At 44.1% G+C, this 25,715-nt stretch overlaps 1 protein-coding gene and 1 pseudogene across 4 annotated transcripts; both read left to right on the top strand.

Annotated features, from left to right (window-relative positions):
• The first annotated feature begins 3,856 nt into the window (after positions 1 to 3,856).
• On the top strand, positions 3,857 to 25,561 carry CLTA (clathrin light chain A). 4 transcript variants are annotated; one of them, XM_026013137.2, is made up of 7 exons: positions 3,857 to 4,544; positions 11,348 to 11,385; positions 13,416 to 13,533; positions 18,477 to 18,588; positions 22,923 to 22,976; positions 24,106 to 24,141; positions 25,117 to 25,561. In XM_026013137.2, exons 1-7 carry the CDS (start codon positions 4,328 to 4,330, stop codon positions 25,286 to 25,288), a joined length of 747 nt encoding a protein of 248 aa, XP_025868922.1. In that variant the 5' UTR covers positions 3,857 to 4,327; the 3' UTR covers positions 25,289 to 25,561. The 4 variants fall into 4 exon arrangements, with proteins under 4 accessions (XP_025868922.1, XP_025868924.1, XP_025868923.1 ...); XM_026013139.2 differs by lacking the exon at positions 22,923 to 22,976 and having other exon boundaries at positions 4,173 to 4,544; XM_026013138.2 differs by lacking the exon at positions 24,106 to 24,141 and having other exon boundaries at positions 4,173 to 4,544.
• Positions 15,162 to 16,789, top strand: LOC112930786 (U6 snRNA-associated Sm-like protein LSm3 pseudogene; annotated as a pseudogene).
• Positions 25,562 to 25,715: the final 154 nt, after the last annotated feature.

Below are 25,715 nucleotides of genomic sequence, written 5' to 3'. Positions count from 1 at the left end.
TTCAATGAATTGGGGCACCTGAGTGGCTCAGTTGGTTAAGAGTGTGCCTTCGGTTCAGATCATGATCTCGGGGTACGGGAATCAAACCCTGTGTTGGACTCCCTGCTCAGCGGGTAGTCTCCCTCTTCCTCTGCATCCTACTCATGCTTGCTCTCCCCCTCTCAAATAAATAAAATCTTAAAAAAAAAAAAAAAAAAGGTTGCAATGACTACACCCATTGCTAATAGATTGACTGCAACCTCATGTAAGATCCCAAGTCAGAACCACCTAGTTAAGTCCACCCAAGTTCTTAACCCTCAGAAACTGTGTGAAATAATGTTTGTTACCTTAAGGTGGTAAGTTTTAAGATAATTTATTACACAGCAATAGAGAATACAAGCCCATCTAGCTCCTTAAGACAGGAATTTCTAATAAAATTTTACTTTATATATTTAATGACATTTTCTGAAATATTTTGCTGCTTTGATTAAATGTAATTATGTCAATCCAAAACAAAACTTTGAGTTATGGTTATGGGATTTTTAAAAATCAATTATATTACATATTTTTGTTACAAAGAAGTATAATACATTGAGCAACAGAAGTCTTTCAAACAGGGGTGCCTGTTGGTTCAGTGTCTAACTCTTGGATTCGGCTCAGATTATGATCTCAGGGTCGTGGGATCAGGCCCTGCATCAGGCTCCGTGCTCAGTGCAGACTGCTTGCCCTCTGCTTCTCCTCCTGCTCTATATCTAAAATAAATAACTAAAATCTTAAAAAATAATAACAAAAAGTTTTTCAAGCACAACAAATTCTAATGGGATAGAATTTAGGGGCAAGTGTTGGAATGATAGTATGTGTTTAGGGAGCAAAAGTAAGAATCTGAAAGTTTTCATTAATAAAAGGCTTTGCAATGCATTTTTTTATATGGGTGATAGTAACAAATCATTATGTATCCACCATTGGATGCATTTAAAGACCAAAGCAATAATTTTATTTGAAAGAATATTTACAATATATTAGAAATTACATCCTTGCAACTAATTAAATTATAAAAAATTAAATTGTCAATTTAAAAATGCACAAGAGGCCTGTAGATTTTTTAATTGTTTTAGAGAGGATATTTTTTATCATGCTTGGAGTTTATGGTGATTCTTAAAACTGTGGCTTGATTTCATCGATTTTTAGGAAGTTCTTAGCCATTTTACCTTCTACAACTGCTCTATTCCCTCCCTTCTCCTAGCTAAAATTACATGTTTATAAAACCTCTTCTGGGATCCCTGGGTGGCACAGCGGTTTAGCGCCTGCCTTTGGCCCAGGGTGCGATCCTGGAGACCCGGAATCAAATCCCACGTCGGGCTCCCTCTGCCTGTGTCTCTGCTTCTCTCTCTCTCTCTCTGTGAATTATCATAAATAAATAAAAATTAAAAAAAAAAAAAAAAACCCTGGGGAGGGGTGGCTGGTTGAGTTGAGCCTCCAGCTCTTGGTTTCAGCTCAGGTCATGGTCTTGACACATGTGTGCACACACAAACACACACTCTCTCCAAAATAAATAAATACATGAAGGTTTTTTTAAAAACCCCAAATCTCATATATTCCGTAGGTTTTTAATGCTCCTTTCTGTGTTTTTCATACTTTTGACTCCAGGTTTCATCCTGGATACTCTCTACTTTATCTTCTGGTTCACTAATTCTCTTTTCAGCCATGTCTAATCCATGATTAAATTTATCCATTGAATTGTTAATAGATACAATAAATATTAGTACTTACATTCTTATACTGCTGAAATTCTCTATTTTCTTTTCATTCCTTTAACTCAATAATCATAGCTATTTTAAAACCTAGGGCTGGCAAATCCATTATCTGAATCCTCTGGAATTTCTATTCTATGTCTCTCAAAATGTCTGTGAGCATGTTTTGTCTTTTTATGCTTATTTTTGGATGAAAGTTTTTCTATTAGAATTTCCTTTTGCTTTTGGCAGGCAGCTCTAGGCTAAAGACACTAGAAAGCCTGGATCATTTTAATTCAATCAAGGAATTATAGGATTCAAAGCTGAGCTTTAGTCAACACAGTCCAACTGTGTAGGCCTTCAGGATCCCAACTTAAAACCTGGTACAAGTTATCAGGGTCCTCTTTTCTTTTCAGTAAGCCCTCAACTATTTTCTCCTCCCAGCCTTGTTTACTGAAAGCTTGTTTACTCAGCTTCTCAGTCTCTGCTTTTAGAACAATCTCCTCGAGAGAAAAAATAGCTCCAAACATTAGGATCATTTTTCTCGGCTTACCCTCCTCTCCTAGAACTTGGGCCTACACTGCTCACTGCTTTGGTAGTCCTCTGATGCCTTCAGAGAGATTTTTGCCTCCTTGCCCAGCTTTCACATTCTCTAAAATAAAATAAATCTAAAAAAAAAAAAAAAAAAAAAAAAAATTTGTCTGACTCTCCTGCCTCCTAAATGCTATCAATTACCAAGCTCGTACGTTCCCTCCATTATTTTCTTTCCATCAGAGCCCACTGCTCTGTTCCCTGAAATATCTTGGCCCTGGTCCTCCCTCCTGAACCACTGCAGGTTCAACTGCAGCACCTTCCCTAACAGACCTCTCGGTTTTCAGAACCCTCTCCTATGCTTACACTGCCAGAAGATTCTTTCAGGGTTCTAGGTTATTGCCTGCTTAAAGTATTTCAAAGGTTCCTCATAACTGGTGAAATTCAGTACTAATCCTCACCTGGGCACTCAAGCCCTCCCTGACTTGACTCCATACTTGTTTTCAGCTGTATCCATCTATTTTAAGGAGTGAGTGCGGTCTGTCCCTCAGCCACTGTTGTGAGCATCCAGAGTTGTCTTCTTTGGACCCTCTCATGGTCATCCTTTCCCATTATCCTCTGCCCAGGGCAGGAGTGATTAACTTAAAGCAGCCTTTCTTTCCAAAAAGATGAATGTGAAACTACTTCATGTTACTGATAATATGTTTATGTTAGGGATGAGCATTAAACAAGAAGTGGGAGGAGAAAATTGAATTGCAGGGCCCAAAATTTTAGGTTCCCAATGTTTTTCTTCACAATTTTCCTACATTCCATACTTATAAAATGACTAAAAATACATGCTTTAAACAATTACCTCTTTTTGCCACTGAAGACATGTGTATTTTTAAAAACCACTTTCCTGTCCCTTGCTATCTCTGGAGACATCTTTGACCTCTGGTTGGCTGGTTTTTGTTTTTTCCTTTTTAGGGAGTGGTGGTGGTGAAGGAGAGAGGTCCTCCTGTTGGCCATTGCTTATCTCAACAAGAACACGGTTAACTGTGATCACCCAGTATCACTTCTACGCTGTAGACGAAACCCCCTAACCTAAGATAAGATACTGAAGGAATTTTAGAGAAAGCTCTCACACTTCTTAAGCTGACAAGATACGTCCATCCAGGAGGCTGTACCATTACCAAGGTGCCCAGAAGACCTGCGTTTCCTCTTGATGGCTCCCTGTGTGATTTTAATCCCTTCCCAATAGAGGGGTCTGTTTCCCTAGGAAATTCCTAGGTGGTCCCTAAGGAGTGTTTCAGTTCTAGAAACTTCCGTCTAGCCCTGATAAGATGTACTGGCTGCAAAAGGGCTTTGGAAAGGAGAGATAGTCACCTTTTTAGAAGAATACCGTGGGGTAGAAAAATCAGAGTGGATTTGAATCCACTACGTTTAAGGCAGGCGGCTGTACACGGGAAAACAATCCAGGTGAGGCGAACTAATTAACAAATACAAAGTTTTTAATAAAGCCAGTACACAGCCATGAGAAGATTCATTCTTCCCAAGAAGCCTGGGAGGGATGCAGTGCAGGATTCACGAACGAGGAAACCGGGGTTCAGAAAGCCTAAGGAGCCTGCCTCCTTTGTAGTCGACCGACCGATCGTTGCCGCCCTCATTTCACCTCACCTCTGGCTTGGGCCCTGGAGTCTCCTCAGAAGCGGCAGTCCAGGGTCAGGGAGCACCAAAGGCCCAGCGGGGAAGGCCGCCGAGGTCAAGCCACTTCCGCCTCCCTCGGGCCTCCCTCGGGCCTCGCTGGGCTCGCCACCCTCACAGCCGGCGCAGCCCGAGTCACGAGTTTTCCTCGGGGACCCGCCCCTCCGCCTGCTGATTGGGCAGTTCGGCAACGATTTCTGTGCTCTGATTGGTTGTGACCGCCCCGGCTCTCCCACACCGCCTACCCCAACCGGATATACGGGCAGGGTTTCCGCTTCCGCCTTCTCCCTCCCGCTTGTCGTCGGGTCGCGGTCGCCGCCACAGCTGCCGCTGCGGGGCGCGGTGTTGGTGGGCCGGTTGGCTTGTCTCTCAACGTCGGTGTCCGTGCCGTTGAACTGCCCGCCATGGCTGAACTAGATCCGTTCGGCGCTCCCGCCAGCGCTCCTGGCGGCCCCGCGCTGGGGAACGGGGTGGCCGGTGCCGGCGAAGAAGACCCGGCCGCGGCCTTCTTGGCGCAGCAGGAGAGCGAGATTGCGGGCATCGAGAACGACGAGGCCTTCGCCATCCTGGACGGCGGTGCCCCCGGGCCCCAGCCGCACGGCGAGCCGCCGGGGGTTCCGGGTGAGAGTGCGGCCGCGTTTGGGGCGGGAGGACTTGTATAGAATGGGCCCTGAGTGGGTCTGAGCGCTCTCTGTAACTCTTGGTTCTTGCTGAACCGGGAGATTAAGGAAGGGTGCAAAGAGGAAACGAGACCCCGGCCCAGTCATAGCAGAAACCTAGGTTCGGGGAGCCTGCTCAGTGGTAGGAGTATGTTTGAGTGCTCCCGGACGGGGCAGAGCGAGAAAGCAAAGAAAAATTGGGTGACAGTCCGGCTGAAGAGCTCGAAGAAGCCCATTCAGTCAGGAACTTTTCAATGAGCACTTGCTGTGCTTTGAGCCTGGGGCTTTGAAACAGCCGCATTGGCGCAGTTTGGCCAGACTTAAAGGCGAGCCTGAGCCCGGCACGGAACTAGTTATTAGGAAAGGAGGACAGAAAGAATGAGAATAGTAGTATCGTTTTTGAGATATGTACAAACAAAAATAGCAGCGCAAATCATTTAAGCACTTCAGGTGTGCAGAATGTTGGATTATGGGGAGGGAAGGAGGCGTGAATAGTGAACTGGAAAGGTGATCTAACCCTGGACGAAAAAACTCCAGCCAAAGAAGGGTGAGAGTTTTACCTTTTGTCGATCGGATTATGGCCGGTATTTCTGGAGCTCTACTTCCTCTGGGAACAGCTTTGGTAGGGCAGTGTTGCCTAAGCAGAATTTAAGATTAGCCTGGACTAGTCTTCCAAAAGGTGAATCGAGAATGTGGTGTGGCCTTTTCCCAGCCAAACTCAAGCAAAGACAAAAAAAAAAAAAAAAAAAAATAGCAATAGGATGCGGGTTTGACCTTTGAATGCCTTACCTTTGTGTGATACCTGGAATTACGGTGGGAAGAAAAGAGGAGTGGAAGAGACCTTTTCAGTTGTATGAGGAAGTAGGAAATTAGCTGGAAGAAATGAGACCTGGGTTTTCATTTACTTAAACTATTCAAATTAAAGGAGAATAGGGTACTGGTGGGGCTGATAGGAGTGTTTATATTACTCTAACCTCAAACCTTAAGGAGCCAGGCAGATGACATAAATGAGAGAAGCCTGCTGGGAACGAGACACTATGGAGTGCTGGAGACTGAGGTTTTGGTGCACTAGAGTTGTGCTCTGTGAAAGCAGACTCAAATTTCAAATTACTGTGCCAGTCACATGGAACCATTTTTGTGTGTAGGGGTAAGGAGACTGTTCATTTGAAGCCTCTGAGTTTTTATACTGCACCATGTTACCTCCTAAGCGAATCAGCCCCCGAATAATAAGAACTTACACGAGAACATATGATACACCTGTAAATGTGAATTACAGCAGGCAGGTTGGAGTGACCTGAGCTGTGGCTGGGAGATGAAGTTAGGTTTAGTAGGGTTTTTGTTGTTGGGTGGTGTTTATTAACATTTGCCTGAGAATCCTAAAAATTAACTTTTTAGATCCTTAGTTTACTACTCATTTAATAAAAGAAAACTTGAGCCCTGCAGAGAAATAACTTGCTTAAGAAAAAAGGGCAAATTACTAGCTATGCCCTCAGTTTCCCTACCCGTAGACCGTACCATATTCTGGTGCAGTTGTCTCAGCAGGGGTAACATGGTACAATAGACAGTCATTTCTGAAAGGCAGTGTGGCTGTCTTGGGTAGGACGGAGTTGGGAAAATCTGGACCTGTACCTAGAAAACTGTCCCGATTCAAGGACAACGTTACTCTTGCTTACAGTTGTATCCCTAGCACATAGTAGATACTCACAAAGGCATGAACAAAAATACCAGGGCCAAGAGTCCTGTAGAGACAAATCTTGATGACGGCAGTTTGGAGAGATAAAAGGGAGAGGGTAGATATGGACACACAGGTTTCTTGTGCATTAAGCTTTCAGCAAAGGGAAGGAAGGGATGATTGCTGACTTAGTTTCTAGGAAGGACTTTCTTAGTGAACTAAGCATTTAGTGATTTGAAGCCAGACCTCTGACAGTGTTGTTGAGGTCGGCAGTAGTGCAGTGGTCAGCACTTCCTTTGGGGACTAGAGAACTAGTTGGACACTTTTCTTTCCTTTGAAAGAGGCATGCTAGTGGTTGAGATTCTGTGCTACCTAAACTGCTTGAGTGTGATTTTTAACTTTGTGGTCTCAGGCAACTTAGGTAACCACCACTGCATTGCCTTAGATTTTTCGCCTGTAAAATGTACAGATCTATATATACCACACAAGGTTGCTAGGATTACATTAGTACCTGAAAAATGCATACACGCAGTACTGGGTATATCACTGCCACAGTACCTGACTATACTCATTCCTCGGGAGTAGGGGGAGGGAGGCATTATAAAGCCTATAGGCTTTGGGGTGTGCTGAGGAAACCGATTTTAGGAGGGAGCCCTGTATCTGATGTGTTACTATACCAGAGCTACATCGGCAGGAGGCTCTTAACAGATTGAGGATAAAGAGGAACATAGCTAAACTCTTCCCGGCTCTGGGGAAACTCCCAGGAAGGATGATAGCAGGCAGAAATCAGAAGGCCTGAGCCTTGGAGGACTCCTTCAGTTGTTAGGAAACCTGGAGAAGAGGTAGTTTAGAAGTGGGGGTGACCAGCAGAGTGAAGTGGCTCAAATATTGAAGAAGAGCAAGTGGTGAGGAAAGAAGCAGCAGCATGAGTCTAGAGCTGTTGAAAAGCCCTCAATTTTGAGGGCTGAGGAGGGAGGAGGAAAAAAGGTGACTAAGGAGCTGCTGTGAGTGTGGCAGTGAGGCACCATTTGTTTCTGACAAGTCTCTCCTTGGAGGATGAGGAAGAAAGGCAAATGAATTAAAGCTTTCTGGAAGAGGAGATGAATTTTCTTGGTAGCAGTGGTCGAGGGAAGTTCAGGGAAATTGCACCCGTGATAGTTTGTAGTACTGCACGTTTAATGAATGCTGGTTCTCTGTAGCTTCAGATCCGTGCAGTAACTGCAGGCTAGGTAGTGGCGTCCTATTTCAGATAAGGAATCATCATGGAACTTAAGCAGTGATCCGAAGGTAGCAAGCTAATACATGTCTCCACTGTAATTCAACCCACATGTGCTTGACTTCAGTGGATGGGCACCATGGGAAGTCGTGGGTAGGTTTGGGACAAATTGTCTGTCTTCTCTGGAAACTTATACTGGCTCTTGTTTCTCCCTGCAGTTCCTGAGATGCCCTACAAAGTTTCCTTTGGGGACATCTGGTTGCTTAGCTTAGCTGTCCTAATAAATCGGGGCCTTTGATATCTTTCTGCATATTTTTGTAGCAACAGGCAGTTCTTTGACTTAGGCCAGTTGAATGTCACTACAGTAAGAAGAGCTCAAAGCACTTGCTGGGGGTTTGGATGAGTTTTCAATTCTAAAGGACAGGCAACATGCGACTTAGGAGGAAGTATGGGATGAGAATTCTAGTTTTGTGTATGGAGTAGTGATCAAAGTCTTCCCTATTGGAATGGCCCTGGGCTGGAATATATTAACTGGATAGTTGGTGTGTGAAATGTAATATATTAACCAGAATTTAGGCCAAGGACTGGCCACACTAGCCATTGTAAGCTCCAGAAGTCAAAATTATCTCACTCTTTCTGTCTGACATAAAAATACCAAGTGGATTAAAGAGAGACATTTTTGTCTTTTTAGTACCAAAAGAAAAGTGACTAAGAGCAGGAAAGTCTTTGAGCATAAAAGCAGATACAGAAATCCTAAAGGAAAAAATTATGCCCATATACAATTTTTTTTTAAGATTTTATTATTCATGAGAGAGGCAGAGGGAGAAGCAGGCTCTATGCAGGGAGCCTGATGTGGGACTCCATCCTGGGACTCCAGGATCACTCCCTGGGCCAAAGGCAGGCACCAAACCACTGAGCCTCCTAGGCACCCCCTGCCAATATACAATTTAAGTAGCTCTAGGTGTTAAATACTATAAATCATATAAAATGACAATGGAGGAAATATTTGTAATATGAGAGGACAAATAATACAAAGTGAATACTTAGAGATCAAAAGCAGAAAAATGGCCAAAACTCAGACAATTCGGTAAAGAAGAAAACCAAATGTCAGCTACATGATTACCTCACAAGAAATAAGATCAGTGTGACAAAAGCTACCTTTTTTTCCCCCTGCTATCAACTTAGCAAAAAATTTAAAAATCTAAAACTCCGCCTTTAGTATCGAGTCTGAGAAATGGGGCAGTCATGTGCGAAGGGTAGTAATATAAACGGAGGCAGGTGGTCATGATTAGAAGTTTTGAAAACGTATATCCTGTGACCCAGGAATTCTCTATCTTGAAGGTTGGCTGCTGGAGGGTCTTCAGGGTGACCAGCATGGTCTCACCATGTAATTCCACTGCTAGGCCACTCTGGGTGTTGCCCATTGGGTATGGTCTGTGCTAGCAATTCTGCATCAAGGAATTTGTTACTGAGGAGCAATTGAATACCCACCCCCCAAATACTTTTATTAGTTTTGAGGACAAGCTTCATATTTGTAAAACTTAAAGAATACTTTAAAAATTATGTAGGTGAGTGGCACACAGCTTAAATTAGTAAAAAAAAAAAAAACAAAACAAAACACTGACAAAACTAAGACACTCATTTTTGTACTATTATAAAGTATACACAACAGTGAAATTAAGAGAAGTATGAGAAATATGTTGAAATAAGAAATACAACCAGCAGTTGACACCTAGATCAGAACTGATACAGGCTGGTCCTGCTGTTTGCATTCACATGGCAGATCATCAGAGGATCAAGCCTCTGACTGCCTGGCCTGTTCAGGTATTGCACCACTTTGTAAAGGCTGATCATCTCGTAACACATGCATTTAATATTTTTCTTATATCTTAAAAAATTTAAGAGAAAATGCTGTCATTAATTATCTGCCCCATCAGGAACACCTTATTCATCTTTCAGGGAAACCTATACACACTTGAAGGTTATTTGTGAAGTGCTGCTACATCTAGGCTTATTGTGAGGATTAAAACTTAATGTATATAAAGTGGTAGACACTGGCACATTGGAAACAGTAGTAGATATTTTCGTGCTAAAAAAATTGAGAATTTAAGGACATAGGTGAATGAATTACTAAAAAGCGTATGTTGTAGGAGTCCAGTGTTGCTGAAAGAAATTTTATGTATGCGCATTACATAAAGGGTAGAAGCCAACGGGCTGAGCAGTGAGATTATGTGGCATTTTCTTCTATCTATCCCCCCTTTTTTTAAAACAATGTTTTAGTATCACAGGGGCATGGAGGGGAAATGATCTCAAAAGTTTTCAATACTCCCAAAGCCAAGAGTGGAGTAATTGGGAGAAGCAAGAGAACCAAAAGAATGGATAACATGTTAGGGTTGGTTTGGAAAGTAGGCAGTTTGAGTTGGGTTTAGTTAGGAATCAAGAAGACCAGAGCAGTGGTCTGGTCTATTAGAAATCCCTAATACAGAGGGAGGCTGAGAGTACCCCACCCCAGGCTTTCAGGAAAGCTGTGGTGATGTTTCTATATACTACCTTCTGCGAGCCTTGTGATGGTGGCCTACACTAACTGCTTGCTTGACATCCCATTTTCTACATGGGTTCTTGTGTCTTTTTAGGTGCATCTTCTCTCATCTTGCATATCCCACCCCCAAGCAATAAGATGGTCATTGTAGTTTGAAAATATTTGGACAAAATAATGGAAGTCCTGCGTAGTAGGTAATAAATTTGGATCAGTCAGCAGATCTAGAGTACAGAATATGTAAGCAGAAGCTAAATCTTTATGGTGCCTGTATCAAGGCTTTTGAAGGAAGGCGGAGCAGCCACCCCGGAGGGATGGTGTGAAGCCCTGTACGTACTGCCTCTTTGTGACAGCTTGTAGGTCAGGGCAGAAGTTATGACGTCTACCTACCAGGCCAGTCGGGTAACTGAATTAGTGAGATATGGAATGGGCTTAAAAAAAAAGAGAGACAGACAGACTGGGGTCCTAGCAGATAGACCAGAGCATGTTATATATAAAGGCTGCCCTCCTTTCATACAGTCCCAGGATTGCCAGATCTGTCTGCCTGCCCTCACCCATAAACCTGGACATCCTGAATTTGTGAAATTTTCTGACTTAACAGTCTGTGTTTTAAATATTTTAGCCTGTGGACTACAATTTTGTACTATATGGATTGATGGTCTCCAGGTCTTACTTAAAAAGACCTTTTCCATATTTTTCAGGTGGCCTTTTAGCTCATGAATTAATTGTGCCAGTAAGATGGGATTGTATCCCACGCTGTTTTGGTTTTTTTTTTTTTTTTTTTTTTTTTTTTAACTTACATGCTTGAAAATACCAAATTTGGTATGCCCAAATTTTACTATCCCAGACTAATTCCAAGTGCTCTAGAGGAATTAGCTCAACAAGTCTTAACTGTAGACCCTCGGGTCTCCAGGCACAGGATGGAGAGTCCTGACTCCTGAGAAAGCATCTCGGTTTAAACATGAAGCTGCATGTCCCTGCTTACTGAATGATTCCAGACCCCACTTTCCCTTTGCCTTCTCCAGAACTTTCAGAGAGATATACTTGCTCTATGAGACTCTTCTGACAGGCATCCATGTGTTTTCTCTCTAGGGAGACCAAAAGCTTTTGAACTGGGGCCTTGGTACAGGTTTGTCCATACTTTGGTGCAGTGATTTGTGTATAAGTGCATCTTGGTTTCATTAAACAGGAAGTGGTTCAGGGTTCCGTCTAGTGCCCAGCGTGAGGACAGCATTGCTCTAACTTACAGTACCTACAGCAGATAGTACTGTATTCTCTGTAATGCTCTGGGCCAGCATTTGACTAGCCCTGACTGACAGACTGAAATTTTGTGTCTTGCAGATGCTGTGGATGGAGTGATGAATGGCGAGTACTACCAGGTACAGAGTACTCTGATTACATTAGAAGATAGTGGTTGAGTCCTCCTTTCCTGTGATTTGAATTGAATTGACTGACCTAGAAAGGACCCCACTCCTTTGACTTTCCTAGATGTATTAGCATTAGGTATGTTACCTGCTAAAATGGAAGGATTTGAAGAGAAGTGACATTGATCATTCCTCTTAAGATATTACTGCCCGGCCCTAGTGTTACCAGTTTTATTCTCAAGAAATGAGCCTTCATGGTGATGATGAGAACAGTGACTAAGTTAAACTCTATGTGCCATGTAACGTGTCAGGCACTGTTATACTTAATTCTCTCAACAGCCTGGGGGACCTGTACTTTTGTTCCTGTTTTACAGATGAAGAAACTGAGGCACAAAGTAGTCTAAAAGTAACAAAGCTGGTATGTGGTGGGGCCAGCATTTGAACCTTTGAAATTATATGGGGCAGGGGGAGGAGGGGTAAGAAGGGCTGGAATTTTTGGTGACTTGCCATTATTTTCCCTCTGTATCACTAAGCGTTGAGTTGCTAGCCCAACTCAGATCAGCTTAAACCCAGAAAAGTCTTACCAGTTTGTATAACTGAAGTGTCCTAAGACCAGGACGCGGATTCCATTCCCCTAGGACTCTGGCTCTGCTTGCTGAATGTGCATTTTTGTGCTCAAGCTTTTTTTATGGTAGTTGAATGGCTGCAGCACTTCTGGGCTTTGCATGTGCATGTCATATTATCTAGAACAAGATGGAGGCTTCTCCTCTTTTCCCAACCACCTAACAAAAATCCCGCATTTCCTTCTGGACGCACTGGACATAGTCATTATAGCCTGGGGAAATCACACGATGCTTTGCATATGCCTGGGTTTCTGCCCTTCCCTCAACCAGTTAACTGGCAAGAAGGATGTTCGTCTAATTGGTTTAAAACAAGGATGGACTGACTTTTTCCTGAAGTACAGGTAGTAAACATTTTAAGCTTTGTCCTAAGGTCTGTGTCTAACTACTCTTGCTGTAATGTGAAAGCATCTCTAGATAGTATAGAAACGAATGGACATGGCTGCGTTCTGGTAAAAATTTAATTATTAAAACAGACAGCTGGCCTGGACTCTAGTTTCCAGTGCCTGGTTAGAGGGAGACAGATTCCGGTTCAGATCCAGGCTCTACCTCCTACTAGCTGTGAACTGGACATGTCCTTTTCTCGATGCCTCAGGTTAGTCCCCCAGGCGTGAAATGGGAATACAAACTTGACAGGTTGCTTGGGAGATAAAGCTTTTATGTGCCTGACACATGGAAAGTGTTAAGTTAGTTACTAATACTTTCAGTAATTCTCCTTCCATCTTTTTATAGTCTGATTAGGTTACCCTGGAATTTATTTATTTCCTAGTTCAGCAGGTGAAAAATTTTCTAAAGATAAAAGTGTATTTGAGTTTTATCAATTTATAAGCTATCAGACCTTCCCCACTATAAAGAAGAATCTGTCCCCTCCTCCCCCCCACACACACATACCTGTGACCCTATGTGCTTGCCTTTTTATTCTTTTCCTTGGTGTGACCAGTGACTGCGCATTTTCTTTTGGACTCTCTTTTACCCAGAATTCACATAGTTTGGTTAGATGGTATTAAGTGATCTTTTTCCTGCATTGTATAATAGCATTTTGAAGTTTTAAGTCCTAGGCTTTGCTGTGCAGTGTATTTACCTTTTTTTACTGTGAAGATCCCACATAAGCTGTGTGGGAAAACACTTTTTCCTAATAAGTCTGTTACCCACCTCCCCGGCTTTCCTCTCCCACTGCCGTCCCATTCATTAACAGGTGTGGTCATAACTACTCTGCCTCCCCTGTAGATTGTAAGGATTGTGTGCAGTAATGTTGAGAGCTCCCTGTGAGCATGTAAGGTTGTGCTGCTGATTTTAAAGTAATCCTTCAACATTTGACAGCAGCCATCAGTGCTGTGCCTAACCAGGGCTGTTCTGCCAGGGGTGAGGCGCGTTTCGGGAAGGTGTGCTTGGTGCTGATAGAACACAATTGTGTTTTGTGTTAAGGAGAGTAATGGTCCAACAGACAGTTACGCAGCTATTTCACAAGTGGATCGATTGCAGTCAGAGCCTGAAAGTATCCGTAAATGGAGAGAAGAGCAAACGGAACGCTTGGAAGCCCTTGGTAAGGAATCCTTTTCTGTCTTTGGGTGTCTGTTTTCAGTGGAATAGTTGACCTTGACTCTTAGCCCTTTTTAACTGGAATTGGCTAATGTTCTTGTCTAGTTTTTAGGAAGGTCTCTTCCTTAGCCTGAGAGTCACAAGGCCGTGCACAGGGAGATGCTTGATCACAGGCCATTTTGTAAGGATTAGGGCAGCTCCAAGAGCCCCCCACTGAGTGCATTCTCTCAGGAGGAGCAGACCCGGGCTGTGGAGAGTCCTGAGCTTGAAGTGAAAGGCTAGGTTCAAGGCCCAGCCTTGACTCTTCCCAGCTGTGGGCACTTGGTGCTTCAAACCTCGCAGAGTCTGTTTCTTCATCTGTGGGGTAGGATCAGTGTTAGCAACTCCAGGGGTGGTCTGAGATAGTATTTATGAGAGCTTATATAAACTTGAAGGTCTCTGTTGAAAGACTTCAAAATCCATTTATCATTTCTAGGCTGAATTTAAGTTAATGCTTTAAAAAGGAAATGTGAAGTATGTTAGAAAACATGTACAATATGGTTTTCCCACTCTAATATACCTGGAAGCTAAGTTCTTATGTTTCTGTGGGTGAGGAGAGTGAGAATCCTAGAATAAGTTTTTGAATCACACAGCTAAGAAATGCTAGAGTCAGAATTCAGCTTACATCTGCCCCACTTCATAATCCATACCCACCCATCCCTTCAGCCACATTGCGTTTAGTGTACACTGTCCCACCAGGTGGGCCAAGCCCCAGGTCAGTGCCAGCTAGCCTGGCCTTTGGGGAGGAACTGTGTATATGGATTGTTGCTTTTGGTCAAGACCAGAAGACTTGGTATCTGTACATAGGTGGGTTGCAGAGGTATGGCACAGTTTGGAGATAAAGCCATGGGGTATTCTTTTCTCAACTTTTTATTAAAATTGCAAGCACTGGGTGCCTGGCTGGCGCAAGTCAGCGCATGCAACTTTTAATCTTGGGGGTCATGAGTTTGAGCCTCACGTTGGATATAGAGATTAGTTAATAAAATTTCAAACACCAAATAGTTGAAAGAAGAGTAAAATGAACTTGTGTGCACCCGCTGGGTTCAGTAATTAACATTTTGCCATATTGGGTTATCTTTATGTAAATGAAGTATATATGTGTGTATGTTTTATACACACACATTTCTGATCCACTTTCAGATACATCCTGTATTTCATGCCTAATATTTTAACGTATATCTAGAAATAATTATATTCTGTGTACTCACAATGTCAGTATTATTATTCCTTCTTAAGAACCACTGAATTAGTAAAAACTTAATTGCTTGTTTTTCATGTGGGGTAATGGACACTTAGAAGTGTGACCCAGTTAGTGCCAAATCTGTTCCCTTTCCAACCTGGCCTCTGTGGCTTTCAGAAAAATGGGCACACTCCTATTTGGACCTTTATGTACTATCCAGTAGTCCTTTCTTTGATGGAAATAACAAAAGATACCTGTTCTGTCTGGTAACCACTAGCTACATGTAGCTGGTAAGCACTTGAAATGTGCCTGGTAGGATGGAGAAACTGAATTTTTAATTTAATAAACAGCCACATGTGGCTTGTAGCTACTGTATTGGAGAGTGCAGCTTTTAAAAGATGAAAATTGTCTTCATGGTGCTAGCAGCTTTAGTCCTTGCTTGTTTTTCATGTGTCTCTTCTGAGTGGGCTGAGAGGCAAGACTTCACTAGTACAAGTATTTGTCCTGTTACCAAGCCCAACTTTTTTCTTTCCCATGGTTTAGCAAAGTTGTCTTCTCCATGGAAAGAGTACACTTTGGTGTCTGGAAAAATTGCAATCTTTTTTTTCTTTTTTTTTTTTTTTTTCGATTATCAGATTGGGCACTTTGGGAATATTTCATGAAGTGTTGTTTTCTTAACTCAAAGCTTTTCTGAAGGAAGTCAAACATTTGGCTTTGCAATTGAATTAAATTGGTCTGTGAACTAGGTGTTTCTTCAGTTTTGTTTTTTTCTTTGCGAGAACTGTGAGAAGGCACAAGATACTAAAAATAGAGAACCCGTGTGTGTGGTTTTCAGCTTAGCTGGTGACTGCGTTCTCACATAGTTCTCTTTTCCATGAACAGTTATAAGGATTGCCAGAAAAGACAGCTGTCCATGTGCCCTGCTCTTTAAGGGGGCTCATCCTTCCCTCCTCCTCCTTCTGCCCAGATGCAGAGGTTGTATTGTGGTTTGGATCTTGGTCCTATTGAGCTAAATAAACATTTACGAATTCTAAATTTTTTTTTTAAGATTTTATTTGGCAGAGAGCACAAGCGGGGGAGGGGCAGCGGGAGAGGGAGAAACAGACTCTCTGCCAAGCAGGAAGCCCGACGCCATGCAGGGCTAGATCCCAGGACCCAGAGATCATGACCTGAGTCAAAAGCAGGTACTTAACTGACTGAGCCACCAAGGCATCCCAAGAATAAATAACAAATTCTTATTACCAGTATCACTTTTCAAAAATCTTTTATAAAAGCAAGAAGACAATTTAAAGGATGGTTTTATGCAGTAACTACAATCTGTGCAGATGGCTAAAATTTTTATTTAGTTTTTCAAAGATAAATTTCTATGCAATTTTGTTCCCAGTATATTAAAACTTTAAAAAAAAAAATCATTAGACTACACAGATGGGAAATACCAATCAAAAAGCAATGTTTCAGAAGTGATTTCACTACTCTTGAAAAGAAGATTTTAACCTTGGTGTTCTTCAGTTTCTTGTCCCCATGCACTGCCAGCCCACAGCACCTCCCACGGCATCATAGCTCCCTCCATCTCTTCTGTTTGATGCTGTAGACATGTATCAGAAGTCTCCTGTATAGACAGGGTTTGAAAGACAGTGGACGACGTGGACTAGCAACAAACTATCAACACCGTAGTAGAAAAGCCCCTGGATCTCATCAGGCTCAGCCTGGATGAGCAAATTTATGTGAAAATGAGAAATGAACGAGAGCTTCGAGGCAGATTACATGCATATGATCAACATTTAAATATGATATTGGGAGATGTGGGAGAAACTGTGACTACTACAGAAATTGATGAAGAAACATATGAAGAGATATATAAATCCACAAAACGGAATATTCCGATGCTTTTTGTCCGGGGAGATGGTATTGTACTAGTTGCTCCTCCATTAAGAGTTGGCTGAAACAAAGAATTTATCATGTATGGAATATAGATTTTGTATGATTGCCTCTTTAAATGTAGAAGACATCCAAAAGAGAAACCTGCATTCATTTTGATATTAAGAAATGACCAAGGATTCTTCCACTCCTGAAATGAGTTGATTTGCAGATAACTCAAATTCTTTTTTTTAATTTTTTTTAAGATTTATTTATTTGTTTATTCATGGAGAGAGAGAGAGAAAGAGAGAGAGAGAGGCAGAGACACAGACACAAGCAGAGGGAGAAGCAGGCTCCATGTTGGGAGCCCGACGTGGGACTCAATCCTGGGTCTCCAGGATCATGCCCTGGACCAAAGGCGGCGCTAAACCACTGAGCCACCCGGGCTGCCCTAACTCAAAAATTCTTAAGCAAAAGGGTATTTTAATTTTTTTTCCAACTCTTTCAATAAATGTGATCACCAGGATGCAGGAAAAAAAAAAAAGTCTCCTGTATAAACCTGAGTCATCAGTGGAAATCTGAGTAAAAGAATTCTGAGTGGGGTGCCTGGGTGGCTTGGGTCATGATCTCAGGGTTTTGAGATTGAGCCTCATGTCAGGCTCCACGCTGGGCTTGGAGCCTCAGAATCTCCCTCACACCCCAACCCCTGCATTTCGCTCTCAAAAAAAAAAAAAAAAAAATCTGGTATTACCTTCTAATAAATAACCAGTTCTTTGCAATCTGAAACTTTGGGGGAGTTTCTAGCTGCTAACAAGCTATTTCTAGTAGTTAGACACAGCCTTCTGCAGGTTGTTACTGTTAAGACTTTCTTGCAGAAGCCTTAAAGATGCCCCCAGAGTACTTAATTTCTTCCCTTTGAGTGATTACTTGCCACCACCACCACTGCTTCCTACTCTCTCCAAGGATGCTAGCTAGTTATAGGTTGGGCTCAGTTCTGCTCTAGCTCTGCCACAAACTCACTGCATTCTAAGCAGGAATAGATGTTTTATGGTCCTTCTCACCTCTTAACATCTATATTCTACTCTTCCCTGGTTCCTGAATCATTTCTGCCTTGGGTAATTTCAACAACAGTTCTCTGCTTCGTAGAAATGCTTCTACAAGATTTTTAGTTAAGAGAGTGCCACCTTGTGTTTTACAAAACCATTGATTATCAGAGTTGGGGTGTTAAATCTAGTTTATGAGAAGATTTTGTAAGATTATCTAATAGATTAGTATCAGTGGTCCACCCTGAACTAATATTAGCATTATTAAAGAATCATCCTGGGGCACCTGGGTAGTATAGTTGGTTGAGCACCTGACTCTTGATTTCAGCTCAGGTGGTGATCTCAGAGTCCTGAGATTGAGCCCCTCGTTGGGCTCTGCACTCAGCACAGTCTGCTTGAGACTTTCCTCTCTCCCCCTTCTGCCTCCGCCACCGCCATGCTCATGTGTGTGCATGTACTCTCTCTCTCTCAAATCTTAAACAAAAAAAACCTCTATAACTGCTTTTTCTCCAGTTGGAGCCCCCAAAGGCTTTTTTCTATGTATCCCACCCTCCCCTGCTCTCAAAAGAAACCATAAAACTAGTGAATCCACTAAGAGGTCAGTGGACTGGAAGAAAATGTGAAACACCTCAGACAGAATCACTGGACTTAGAGACTGGATGTACAAATAGGGAAAATAGAATTTTGTCTTCCCTCCTAACCTGTCTCTCCAGCACACACGGACACAAACTTGCACACACCATAAGCTTAATAAGACCACAAGAAATTGATGAAGCAAACTTTAGTTTGTGTTTTGCCTCATTTGTATTATTTTCCTTCCTTTCAAAGATGCCAATTCTCGGAAGCAAGAAGCAGAGTGGAAAGAAAAAGCCATAAAGGAGCTAGAAGAATGGTATGCGAGGCAGGACGAGCAGCTACAGAAAACAAAAGCAAACAACAGGTTAGTTTGTGGTGCTGCTAGCATTGCTTGCTTTCCAAGATTGAATCCCATTCATTTCTAACAGCCAGTAGAGTTCTCACATGCTGCCTCTTCTAGTGTGAAATGTCTTCTGCAAGTTTTGGAAAAAAGTACTTGAAACAAAGGTTGCAAGTCTCTTGGGTCTTGGGAGCATAATTCAGCCTGTCCTTTAGTCATCCCAGTTGTAGTGAATTTGGGTCTTCAGCTAAGAGTTTGGTTAATATATATTGCTTGTAATAGTATAAAACAGCAAAAGGGAAAGATAATGTGGATCAAGTCCACAAGTGGAAATGTAACCCTGAAATGAAGGGCCACTTTCATGGATATACCAGGAGCTCAGTACTTTCAAGATAATCATCTTGAAATAGACCTGGTCATGTTGCATCCCCTAAATATAACCCTGCCCTCTGAAAGCTGCTTTACAAAGGGGTCCATTAACAGAAAAAGGGGCCCGTAACAGGGGTGACAAAACAGTTTGTAATTAAGTAGCCAAGGATGTTCAGACATGTTGACTTCAGAATTAAGGGTTTTCTGGGTAATTGTGTGTCTAAGAAAAATTTGATTTGACTTTTTAAAAATGTTCTTCACAGTGTGCTTATTTACTGAAGGTTAAGTAGTTGTGGGGAGAAACCACATTCGTGCTCCTGTCCCCACTGACCAGCACCATTGGTCTTTACTATTCCTCGCTTAAAGTCCACTTGGAAGCAGCTCAGAGAAAGATGGAGGCAGTGCTGCTGGCCTCAAGGCCAGGTCAGTGGCCTTCCCTACTGGATTCAGAGCCCATCTCTCACTCCGTGGTCACTCCACTACCTCAGTTGAGAGAAAGGCCAGACTGAGCCCCGGGGTATTTGTAATTTTCAGGGTAAAGAGCCTTAAGTTCCTACCCTCAGAGTTTAAGTGCTCTTGTCTCTGACAGCTCTTAGATGGAAATGTGCTAGAAAAGAAGGAGCAGACTGCTTTGCCAGCCAACCTGTGCTAATTATTGTAGGGCAGCTACGGCAGAACAGAACTGGACTGTTCTGTGCGGTAGCCTTCAGCTACCTATTTGTTGGCCATCCTTGGTTCTGTCAGCTGCCCCTTAGATGGCAGGCTGCAGCTTGTGTCCTGTGGGGATGTATTCTCTAGGTGTGCCTCTTGGGATCTAAGTGAAGTTGTGTGTGATTAGTATGGTGAGGAGTGCTCTCTGGTCTTGGTGTTGAGTTGCTCGGGGTAGCATTAGCTACCAGGGGTTCTCCTGAGCTTGTGATCAGTTTGAAGTGCTGACAGGTTCAGGCTGCTTTATTCTGTGCTCACTCAAGATGATTTACCCCAGGTACAAGTTCAGATCTCTAAGGGAAGAAGAGTGGGTACATGGGTACTTGGTGCAAGCACCGTGTGAGACCCTGTTTATCATACCAAGTTGCCCATGAGTCATTCTGCCCTGAAGTACTTGGTAAAACCAGGCTGACCCTCCCTGTTCAGGATCCCTGATGCATAAACAAATTGATGTACAGATTCTCAGACGTAAATGACTATGTTGGGAATAGGCTTCTAATGGCTGAAATTTTTTCAAGCCAGTTTTGCCAACCTGTATCCCTCCTGTGAAGAAAGGGGCTCTATATACAGCTTCAGCTGTCCTTGGAGCAAATAAGCCTGTTTTTAGGAGCTCAGTTTCCAGGTTAGTCCATTCAGTTTGGATTTAGAGCTTTAGTGCCTTTCTTAGAATTGTAGAATGTTGGGTTGAATGGTCTCATGGATGAACCTCCGAAGTTGCAGAGAAGGGAAGAGACTTAAACTTGCCACTCATGGAGAATATAGAGCTGTTTCAAAACGAGGTCACTTGCCTCGGAGAAACCTTGAAGCCTTGGGCTGACTGTGTAAAACTAGTAGCACACTGGTCATCGTCACCAGGGTTCCAGGATAGAAGGGATGGTTTTGACACTTTATTCCAAGTTTTCTTCATGGGCAGGGGCAGGAGCCATTTACAGCCGTTGGGGAGGACTTCTTCCAACCCCTGGAGACTTTAACATTGCTGGCCACTCCCCCTCCATGTTTGACTCTCTAAGCAGCATCCCATGGGGCTAAAGGAGTAGGTCCCATTTATGTAAAGGAACTGTGTCTATAGGTAAATAGCGAATGTTAGAAGTAAAGGAAGAATGCTCATTTCAAGCATGTGTCCTTTTCTCTGGATGACTTTAGCAGCAGCTGGATGTTTAAAGGAACCCCAAAGATGAGGGAGGCAGAGCAGTTTGAAAGAAGAAATGTGGTAGATAGTGAGAGCCTGTTTTTATGAGGGTATAGCATCAGGCCTCCTGCCTTCTAGGTACCCTGAACTAAATTAGCACATGTGTGCCAGGCACGGTGCTGGGCAGTAGGCAGATGACAGTCAACACATCTTGCCTTCATGGCATCTGTAGTCTAGTGTCCCTCCTCAGTTTGGCTTTTCTTTTATCTCCACTTGGGGCCCAAGTATCGCTTCAGAAGAGCCATGAGTTATTAGTGACAGCTTGTGGGGGAAAAAAATCTCCATGGGAGCCAGTCATAACAGTGTTTACCTGAGATCCCAGACCATGTTCCCTTCCAAACCGTGACAGAAACATTTCCCCTTTTACAGGTAGCTCTGGTGCTAACTTTTCACCTCTTTCAAGACTTACAAAAGTTTGGGGAATCCATGATTCTCAGTGATGGCAAACATTTTTTCCATGCCCACCGGGGGTTCTTTATGTGTGTCGCCTCCTGAGCACCCTGTGGTCAGGCCCACGTTCCTCCTCCCGTTTCCCACAGGCTTCCCTGAGGATTGCTGCTTGCAGGCCCCTCTGGTGAGTGAAGAACAAACAGGTAGAGAGGCCGCCTATGTTTGTCATCATTTTCCATTTGTTCCATTTGTCTGTAATGGGGCTATGCTGTCAGTGACAAGTTCTTTAGTCTGGGGGCTAGCTGCAAAGGAGCAAAAGCCTGTCATTCAAGCTTTTGTTGTCTTAGTGATGTCTTGACCAGAGTCATTCAACCTTTATTTTCTTCCAGTAGAAGCAAGCACAAGTTGAAATTGATTAGGGTTAGCCCTTTGTGTACACTAGAAGGATTATGTGTTTACAAGGTGGCCTGCCTTTCCTTTCCCACCCACTCATTTTGCCCACAAACAACTGTTTTCCTGCTGACTCACTTAGAGTTACAATCAGGCTGTTCTTTTTGCTTTCTTTAAATTTCCACAAAACACCACCTATGTATAAGCCAAAACGGGAAAGAAGGAAGGCTATGTGTGAGTTTAAAAATAAACTGAAATAAAATTACTAGAATTTTCCTTCAAATAAATGAGCGAGCCTAGGTTAATGAGCAGGCATTGATGGTCCTTAAAAATGTCCCTTCCACTCCTGTGCCCCAAACTGACCTGACAAAGGACAGGGTAAGACTCCTGGGGGCAGGTTTCCTGCTCACCGACAGTGGAGGGGGGGTGGGCTGGCTGGGCCCAGGGATTCAGCCTGGGGTGACAAGGTCTAAGCGCGCCTGTCCTCTGGGGTAGAAATGCTTCTACCCAGCATGCCCCCTTTCCTTTCTGTCCCCGAGCCCTGCCGTTTTGATCCATTATTGGTGTACGAGGTTAAGTGAAGTTCTGGTTTCTGGGCTACCCCTTGTGACAGCATCAGGTCTGGCATGGACTGAGCAGACGGACCAGGGTATTCAGGGACAGACAGGAAGCCGGAGCCAGAACCCCTGGCTGCAGTTCTTTCCTCTAGACTACTTGTGTCCAGCAGCTTTTTCCTCTAAGGTGGGGATTTTGAAATCCACCTCTGTTCCCAGGATGCTGAAAACTGATCCCATGCAGTCAGGGTAGGGAAGCAGTAGGCGGATACACCCAAGATAGAAGTGGCCTGGGGCGCAGCGCTCCAGCCTGGTGAGGCAGACCGAGGCAGCTGGGAAGCGGCGGCGCTGCCAGTGGAAAGCGCCCGCAGGCTGGCTTGTGAGTCAGGCCCGCCTGGGCTGGGGCAGGCGGCTTCCTCCCCAGGCCGCCTGCTCCGTTCCCCGGCAAGTGTCAGTGAGCACGCCGCGCCCTTGCTTGTCGGGGTTGAGGACTGGACGGAATGGATGCGGTAGCTCTGGAAGGGCCTCCCTGGAAGTGGGTGCTGAGGCATGCTGGCTCGTGCTGGGATGAGGCCAGGCAGGAGGTGGCAGGGCGCACCCAGGAGCGTCCCCAGAAGGCCCCTCCACCGCGCGGAGCCTCGGGAGCAGCGCCCGGAGCACAGTCGTGCCTCTGTTATGGATGTGAGATGTTTCTGCTTCTCAATGTTCTCTCTTTTTTCCTGCCTGCTTGCCTGCCTTTTGGACCTCTTGCTGTCTAGGGTGGCAGATGAAGCTTTCTACAAACAACCCTTCGCTGACGTGATTGGTTATGTGTATGTTGCAAAACTAATTCCTTTTCCTGTTTTGATTCTACCTTTTGTTTAGAGTTAATGCTCCTGTTATGTCACAAGTTTCTTTGCTTTCTAAATTACTTCCAGTTGGCACTCTGCGGACTGCCTAAGAGTTATAAAGCTAGGGATATGATCTATCGATTGTCTTGCAGAAGCGTGACTCCCTTTAACTCTGATAGCCTTTTATCACATTCAGGATTTTGGAGGGAAGGAAGCAGATTCCCTTTTAAAATGTGGGTCATTTGTGACCTTGTTGGGGAAGGCTTTGGGCCTGGGGTGGGCTCTAAGCTCTGCTGCCATCACTGCTGCCTCCAGGCTTGGGAGCCAGTGAGGGCAGTATTTTCTACATTGGTTATTTTGAACATGTGGGATTGGTTGCTTCTACCTTGGGAGCAGAGGAAGTTGGCTCATGGTGGGGGGTGGTCTGTAATGGTTTCTCTAGGTTGGAAATGGTTTAGTGGCCCGCTTCTGATGCCTGTCTCCCCACTTGGGCACAAAAAAATCCCCAGTTTTTTTTTTAAATCGAGCTAGCCAAAGCTGTCTGGTAAGGGCCCACTGTGGCTTTTCCCCCCAAAGAAAACTGCATCTTCTTGGAAAAATACTTAAGGACTCTTATTTTCAAAACAGTATTTCCAGAGAAGACTTGGAGACAATTCTTGCTGCTGTTTTCCTCAAAAATTAGGACTCAATTTTGATACAAAGGAGACGAGGGTAGAAGGAAGGACAACTTGCAGGGCAGGGTGGAAGGTAGGCTCATGGCCATAGAGCTGCGTAGGGCCCGTGACCTTGACATGCTCCTCCCTTTAGAATACAGAGTTGGGGTTTCCTGGGTCCCCAGATGCATTTGCAATGAGATTTGTGAAATGCTGGACTTACAGGTGGTGTTGGATTGATTTTTTGCACATTCTCTCTGGAGTAGAAATGGAGACTGGAAAGGTCGAGTCTGGGTTTGCTGGGCAGCAGGGTGGCCCAGCAAAGCCAGCTGCACGTTCCCAAGTGTAGATGGAGTGGCAAGGGCATGTCTAGCTTTACTGACCCATCTGCATTGAGCTCATTATCATTTTCTATATCTGACCTAAAGTTTCTCTCGTTTCTTTTCTTCACCTTTAAGCACAAACATAAACCATCCTTGCTACAGCCTAGAACAGTTAAGTAAACCTTTCTCACTGCCCCTAACTGTGTGTGCCATGAAGTCGCAGTGTTGTAGTGGCTCTGGGCTTCAGCAGTGTTTGCCACGGCCATCCCTGTGAGAGTGCCACCCCTCCGTCCCCACAGACCAGTCATCTCCATCGCTTTCGCTTTGCCCGTGATGCTTGTTGGAGTAGATGAATAGAGTGTGTCTTTCCTCCTCTTTCCACTGTCCTTTCCGGGTGTAGCTCCCACCAGTTCGTTCCCAACTGGGGGTGGGCTGACCGTGATGAGAAAGAACGTGGGAGCAGCAGCTTACCACAGAGCGGCTAACACTGATTGGCTCTGCAGCCACTAGGCGCCCACCCCTTCCTGAGCGGGCCACGAGGGGCTCAAGGAACCTGGCTGGAGGGAAATTGGTCAACTTTCAGCTGAACTGGAGAATGTCCCAACAAACCCCCTTCCAGAATGGCTTTAGTCTCTAGTGCCTGCTCGCATGGGAGCTGTGTCTTGAACTCCTTTTGATCTGCCCTGTTTCTCTCCAGCCTTAGGAATAAATCCAGAGGCTCTCGTGCTGTGACCGGTGGGCTTTTTAGAAGTGTCTCAATTCACTTGAAACTCAGAGCCCAACAGAAACTACCGTTCACTTTCTTGACCAGCTTGCTGCTTTGCTCCTGTTGATGAAGGCAGTGCATAGCTGGCTAAGGACTTGCTTTTTTAATGCTCTGTATCAACAGAGACAGAGAGAGAGTGAGCCCTGAACCAAACACCTGTATTCCAACATTTTACACAGCAGTCCGGGCACCCCGTGCCTAGGAGAGCTGGCCCCGAGCCTGCTCCCAAGTCTGACCTGAGCCAGGGGCTGTTACTCTTTGGAAAACCAGAATGCCATTAAGTCAGGCGTGAAGAGGCAGTCAATTCTATAACGAGGCAGCTGCCAGGGAGCTCACAAGGGGTTCTGCATTAAACCAACATATTTTGTTGTTGCTTCCAGGGCAGCAGAAGAAGCCTTTGTAAACGACATAGACGAGTCGTCCCCAGGCACTGAGTGGGAACGGGTGGCCCGGCTGTGTGACTTTAACCCCAAGTCCAGCAAGCAGGCCAAAGATGTCTCCCGCATGCGCTCTGTCCTCATCTCCCTCAAGCAGGCCCCCTTGGTGCACTGAAGAGCCACCCTGTGGAAACACTACATCTGCAATATCTTAATCCTACTCAGTGAAGCTCTTCACAGTAATTGGATTAATTATGTTGAGTTCTTTTGGACCAAACCTTTTGTCTTTAGAGTTGATCATTGTTTGTGATTGCATGTTTCCTTCAGCTGTGTTCTCCCTGGCAGGCAGAGAGGAGGGGGAGGAAAAGAGGGGGGAAGCCTCCCAAAGGTAGCCTCAACCTCTACTTTTGTGCATTATTCTCAGAATAAATTTGTTTCAAACAATAAACATGAAGCTTCATTACTGACCTCAAGTCCTACTGCAGGTTGGAGACGATGAAATTTCCAGTTAATTTCTAGGACTGAGGTGGCCAAGCCTTTTGACCATCCCTGCCTTGAACTAAAAGAGCTCCAAGTTATTACAGTCTATAGTAGGATTCTCT

Source organism: Vulpes vulpes, chromosome 12 (assembly GCF_048418805.1).
Source record: "Vulpes vulpes isolate BD-2025 chromosome 12, VulVul3, whole genome shotgun sequence".
NCBI lineage: Eukaryota > Metazoa > Chordata > Mammalia > Carnivora > Canidae > Vulpes > Vulpes vulpes.
This window is presented reverse-complemented; position numbering and strand designations above follow the sequence as displayed.

Bases quoted from the DNA above. Each gene is read 5' to 3' on its own strand.
- CLTA (XM_026013137.2), top strand. From the start codon at position 4,328: ATGGCTGAACTAGATCCGTTCGGCGCTCCCGCCAGCGCTCCTGGCGGC. The intron at 4,545-11,347 runs GTGAGAGTGCGG...TGTGTCTTGCAG, and splicing joins CGAGCCGCCGGGGGTTCCGG to ATGCTGTGGATGGAGTGATG. The intron at 22,977-24,105 runs GTATGTTGCAAA...TTCACCTTTAAG, and splicing joins GCTGACGTGATTGGTTATGT to CACAAACATAAACCATCCTT.